At 45.4% G+C, this 6,000-nt stretch overlaps 1 protein-coding gene across 5 annotated transcripts; it reads right to left on the bottom strand.

Moving 5' to 3' along the window:
* Positions 1–331: 331 nt before the first annotated feature.
* ZNF32 (zinc finger protein 32) lies at positions 332–5,116 on the bottom strand. Of its 5 annotated transcripts, none has more exons than XM_032432586.1 (3): positions 5,029–5,116; positions 2,524–2,663; positions 332–1,311 (listed from the first exon to the last, which is right to left on the bottom strand). In XM_032432586.1, exons 2-3 carry the CDS (start codon positions 2,591–2,593, stop codon positions 518–520), a joined length of 864 nt encoding a protein of 287 aa, XP_032288477.1. In that variant the 5' UTR covers positions 2,594–2,663; positions 5,029–5,116; the 3' UTR covers positions 332–517. The 5 variants fall into 5 exon arrangements, with proteins under 5 accessions (XP_032288477.1, XP_032288480.1, XP_032288482.1 ...); XM_032432589.1 differs by having other exon boundaries at positions 332–1,269; XM_032432591.1 differs by lacking the exon at positions 5,029–5,116 and having other exon boundaries at positions 332–1,269; positions 2,520–2,663.
* Positions 5,117–6,000: the final 884 nt, after the last annotated feature.

Here is a 6,000-nt window from a genome sequence, read left to right as displayed (position 1 = left end):
TCACTATTCAAACCCATAGTATTTCTAAAGCATTTCTGTACCCTAAGACCTTTGATGTAATTTACCTCTAGATGATAGAGATTTGCTACCAAGCTCTTTGGGATGAATTCTTCCCTTCTTGAATCCAATACAGGATTGATTTGAATATGTAAAGAAAAGACCTTGGGATTCATGAAGGGTTGATTTAAAAAACAAAAACTAACAATGTCAACTACAGATTTAAAATCTGTATCTATTATACATAGAACAATCTCCCAAGTATGCACTAGATTAATGGAGATACTTTGGGAACTTAGGTCAAAATAAACTGACAAATTATGAAACATATGTGATAATGATAATAAACAAGACATTTATTTTTCATACTCATTTGGGGGAAAGGAGAAAAGTCAGTTTTCCCTACCCAATGATGGTCTTTCTGAAAGTCTCCATTCATTCCATAGAATTGGATAGGTTGCTTGATCTGAGGGTTTTTTTACTTTTAATTCATAAAGAGAACTTCCTTTGAAGAGGGTGGTCAAAGGGTGAGTCTTTGTGAGCAGCTTCGCTGGTGCACAGCCAGACTCCCTCTCTGAGTGAAGCTTTTCCCACACTGGCCACACAGATAGGGTGTCTCTCCTGTGTGGATTTTGCCATGCAGGATACAATTGCCCCTGGTGTGGAAACTCTTCCTGCATTGTGTGCAGGCATAGGGTTTCAGGCCTGTGTGGACTCTGATGTGAACAATTAAGCTTCCTTTCTGACTGAAGGCTTTTCCACACTGATCACATCTATAGGGCTTTTCACCACTGTGAACTCTTCTATGAACAGCAAGGTTACTTTGATTCCTGAAGCTTCTCTGACAAATAGCACACTCATAGGGTTTCTGTCCAGTATGGAGTCTTTCATGAACAGCCAGACTACCTCGTTGACTAAAGCTTTTCCCACACTCCTTGCACTGATAGGGCTTCTCTCCTGTGTGTATTCGCTGATGTGTAACAAGATTGCCTTTGGCCCTGAAGGTTTTTCCACAATGGGTACACTCAAAGGGCTTTTGACCAGTGTGGATTCTCTCATGCAAGGTTAGACTACCCTTTTGCCTGAAGGATTTTCCACATTCCTGACACTCATAGACCCTCTGTCTCACTCCAGGTGAATCTTCCTGTAGTGTCTTAGAATCTGGGGATTTTTGTTCCAGCTTCTCTCTTCTGAAAGAATTCTGGAAATCCCAGCTTGAGGATCCTGTGGCCTCAGAGTGATCATATTTGTGGTGGGCTTCTGTCATCACATCTGGTAAAATGAGAGGGAAGTCATGTAAGATGCACCAATATGCTGAGTGAGAAGAATAGGGAAAAAAGAAACAACGCTTTGAATGCTTATTATGTGCCAGACATTATACTATGAAATTTGCATAGGTAATTTAATCCTGAAAACAATCCTATGAGATTGCTACAGATAAGGAAGTGAGAGCATAGGGAGGTTGTCACAGATCTTGTAGTTAGCTAAGTGTAGAGTTGGGATGCAAATGCAGGCATGCTCCACAGTATTATACTGCCTCTAAATTTAGTTTAGTTTAGCCTCCCAAAGAATCTGGTAAGGTAGACATGATTATCTCCATTTTATAGATATGAAAACAGGCTCAGAAAAACAAAGAAAACTATGTATAGGATCAAATAGAGCCCCATACCCAAGTTTTATCTGACTCTAAAACAGGTATGGATCCAGGTTGTGTAGGGCCTAAAACTTTAAAATTTTGGAGGCACTCCATTAAGAGAAAGTATAAAAGTAGGTACAGGGCCCTGAAGAGACCAATATATGAGAAATCCATCTCTGCACCAATCTGTTTTCCTGATAGTAGAGTAAGCTCCATGACATCAGAAAATATACATCAGAATCTTTGGTACATTACATCTATTATCTCTAGTCCCAGTAACCCTGCAAGGTAGAGTTTATTGTCCCATTTTACAGATGAAGAGCCTGGAGCTCAAGGAAGTTAAATAATTTGTCTGATACCACAGATCAAGCTAGGACAATTATAGAATCTGATCCAAGGAACCTTCCCCTTTAATATCCATGCTATTTCAGTCTACTAAGCTATGGTGAAACTGAAATCAATTTTGGTTTGGAAGTTACTCGCAAACACTTTCTGTGCAGATGCTGACAGTGTTTTCCATATTGCCCTGCATCCATATTGCCCTGCATCCTACTGCACTTTAATTATGGGTCCATTCATCACTATTAACAGTTTTCTTGGAGTCATCCTAGGAAGATTTTCTCTTGCCTTACCCTTATTCAGTGATTGTGCCGAGATGTAAAGCTGCTCATTCATTTTCTCAGAGACTACCTCAAAACTATCTCCATATCAAGATCATTCTCTTGCTCTGTTTCTACTGCTATTTCTAATTCTAGCTTGCAGGCTTCCCCTGTAACCCCCAGGAATGGTGAATTCCTCCAAAGGAATGTCTCCTCTGCTTCCTCAGCCTGCTGACCAGTGCTTGAGTACAGGGACACTAGGGCATCTCAGTGATCAACCGACTCACTCACTGAAAAATGCTACATTCTGCGCATATCTTCCATGACAGTCCAGCAGGGTAGCTGTTGGAAATCCAAACATGTCCACGCCTGCTGTATGACCTTAATCACCACTTCTTCATATGATTCTTCCATGGGCTATTCTTGAACACCTGAGGAGGAAAAAACAACAAAAAACAGAACAACAAAAACAAACAGGAAAAGGCAGAATTGATAAGTGAGAAGGATAAACTCAACAGAAACTCCAATTTGGGGTATGAGTAAATGGAAGAAATCTGGATTGTGTGATGTATATCTTAGTCACCTATAATGTAACTGCAAAGTTTTAGTAATGGTACCATGACCACACATAAGTGAGTCAAGGTGGAAACATGAGGTGGGAAAGCAGAGAACACATATATCTCTTCCTGCCAATCCCAAGATAATGGTCACTCCTGTTTATACCTTAGCCTTGGCATGTGATTGGGATCTCCCACTTCCTTCCCCCACCTAACTACTTGCTCTTTTATCCTTCAAGCCTCCAAAGGAATTCAGAATTTAAAAACCCAACATTTCAGCCTTCATGATTTGTTCTATGATGAAAATGGCTTCAGCTCTCCCCCTCCAGCTCTCCGTAGGTTATAAGGACAAGAGTTCTCATATGTTTACCTTTGAACAATATTTAGGAGGCTCCAGATCCAGACCCACCCCTCTCCTATTCTTCAAGATATGAGAATACCAATTCTAAGTGTAAATACTTGTCAATTCTTGGAAAACGAAGACCTTCTTCAGAAACCAAGCCCAAGGCACTCCAACTAGGATAAGTAACCTGCCCAAATTCTCAGAGCCAATAAGGAGTCCAGGGTGGGCAAAGGATCAAATTTAAGACTTTTGAGATCCAGAGTCTGTGCCCTTAAACTAGACAATTCTCTAATTTCTTTTCACTAAAGAGCTGGTGAGAATTTTTATAAAATGGGACAGAATGTAACAGTGCTTGACCAGACTTTACTACTCTTCAAGATCCTAGGAATCCTCTTGCTCCATATTATTTTTGCCACATTTTTTTGAGTATTTTCTTCTTACTTTAGGTCCCTAATTATTAAAATTCGTACACTTTATGCAGTGGTTCAGTGCATAATCTTTATTTCCCTCAAATATGTCTCATCAAAATGCTGGCCTCCTGATTTAATGAAATAGCAGGGTGATGCTACAATTGTTTTGTTAACATAAGCACCTGGTCTTAACAATTGTACCTTCTGCCACATTTGTTTTGACTGAAGAGGCATTTTAAACTTGTATCTGGAGGTGTCACCTCCAATTTGGAGTAGAAGCTACAAAGGAATCTTCTATGAGACTGCCAGGAGGCTACAGGTCATTTGTTAGTTCAAGGTGTTACTCCTCCACAACTGCATATCCATCAAGAGTCCCTGAAAGTGCATGAAACCTGCTGCCAAGTTTGGACTCGGTCCCTGGGGAATCCAGCAAATAGTTTGGTCAGAACAAGTGGGCAGAATTTATAGCTCTGCCTCTCCACATGCTATGAGATCTTCCAACAAGTAACAACTCAGCTGTGTCTCAGGAACTGCCTTGGTTAATAAAGGGAGATTGTTTTATTTTTCTCCCTAGGTCATAAATCTGAGGAAATAATTTCCTGAAGATTTTGAAGTGGCTTTAGTAATAGAAAATTGCTTTTCCTATCAGAGAGGCTATTTATCCTTTGGAAAAACTCAGAATTAGGTCTGGAGAGACTTGGATTCTTGCCTTGAATCTCCCCTACCCCCATACAACCTTGGACAAGTAACCGACAGCCCTGGCTCTATTTCCCTACTAACTAAATAGGTTAACAACACTGTCGTTTCAGGCAGCTCTTGGGAGAATAAAAGAACCAAATGTGAAGAATCTCTGATACGACCTAGAGACTGAAGGCCTTAAAGTTGAGAGTCCTCAGGAGAGCCCTAGTAGAGGGGGTAAACTTTGCTGTCTCTGGAACCCCTTGGGCGACAGTCTCAGGTTTAGGAGATGAGGGTAGGGGTGATTATTTTCTCCACACATCTGAATCCATTTTGTCCTTTCTTCCATTCTCCACCCTGACAAGTCTGTCCTTTCTCCCATTCACCCTCCCTAGAGAGATCGCATTTTCACCCCCGACCGTGTTGTGAAATCCTCACTGCAGGCCCCTGGGCACACCTGCCTGTGGCCTCCCCCTCCCGCGTCTCTAGGGTGCGGGGCCTTCCCCCATGCTCTGTCCTGCGGAGCGGCGGTCGGAGGGGCCCCTGCTCCCCCGGGCACACTCTCCCCTCCCGCCTCAGGCTCCCCCGGGCCCGCCCTGCGTGCTGGACCTCAGCACCCCGCTCTCCGGTCCAGCTGGACCCTTCTCTGTGGGCCGCTCGCCTCTCCCCTCGCGGGTGGCATCCCTCGGGGCTCAGGCCGGCCAGGCCTGCTCAGGGCCGCAGGGGCCACGGAGCGCCCGGGGGCGGCGGCCCGCTCACGCGGCCCCGCCTAGCCGGGCTCACTGACCCGGCCGGCGGCCTCACTCACCGCAGCGGCGCGCGCCCGCAGACAGACAAAGGCCGGCGCCGAGCCCACAGCAGTGCCGGCGCGAGCGGATCGAACTACAACTCCCAAGAGGCTGCGCGCTAGCCCGCCCGCCGGGTCCCCGGCCTTGGCCGTCCGGGCTTCTCGGAGCACTGTGGGAAACGTAGTTCCGCGGCGCGCGCCGCTGCTCGGGCTCTAAGGGTCCCGACCGGGCGGGGCCCTCTGTCGAATCCCCTTCGGCTTCTGGGCGGAGGCGCCCTTGCCCGCCGACGTAGTCCGGGGAGTGAGGGAGCCACGCTGCGGCTCAGATTAGCTAGGTCTGGAATAGCAGCAGTCTGGTAAAGCAATCCGCTGGGCCAGGAAATCGGGAATCCAGGGTTCTTGAGGGTTTCGTGGAAGGAAACAAAGTCTTGGAGGAGAAAAGCCTTGGGTGCTTAGGGGTTATGTGTTGAGCCGCTGCTTGAGCAAAGACTTAGTGTTCTGTAGTTAAGGCTCTGAAGCTAGGAGCAAATCTTTCAAGCAGAGACTGTGGGGAAGAATTTGACACAGCCAGAGAATTTCGAGGGGCTGGGAGGAGGATACTTTTGTCTGGTGTAGAGCTATTCCTTTCAGATCTCTTTACTAAGATACTTGTTTTGAATTTGCACGTCGGCTCCACCTCTGACTAGCTGGCTAGTTGCGGGGCTCTGGATAGGTTTCTTACCCTGGTGGTGAGCCCAGGGTATGGGCAGGTGACAGGACAGGTGAGTTTCTTGGGAGAGCCAGGGTTCTGGCCAGGCGACCCCCATTCTATTCCTTCAGAGTAAAGGCAGATATGTGAGTGAACCCAGAAAAAGTCGTTCTTCATGTACCCTATGAATTATGGAGAGAAAACAGTATTTTCTAGGGTAACAAATTAATTTTTTCTTCTTAACTGGAGATGTGATTGAAACATGGAGAAATTGTAAGCCCTGAAAATCACTCAGCACATGGGGC

Source organism: Phoca vitulina, unplaced genomic scaffold, assembly GCF_004348235.1.
Source record: "Phoca vitulina isolate PV1807 unplaced genomic scaffold, GSC_HSeal_1.0 scaffold48, whole genome shotgun sequence".
NCBI lineage: Eukaryota > Metazoa > Chordata > Mammalia > Carnivora > Phocidae > Phoca > Phoca vitulina.
Note: the sequence above shows the minus strand (reverse complement) of the source record. Positions and strands in the feature narration are given on the sequence as shown.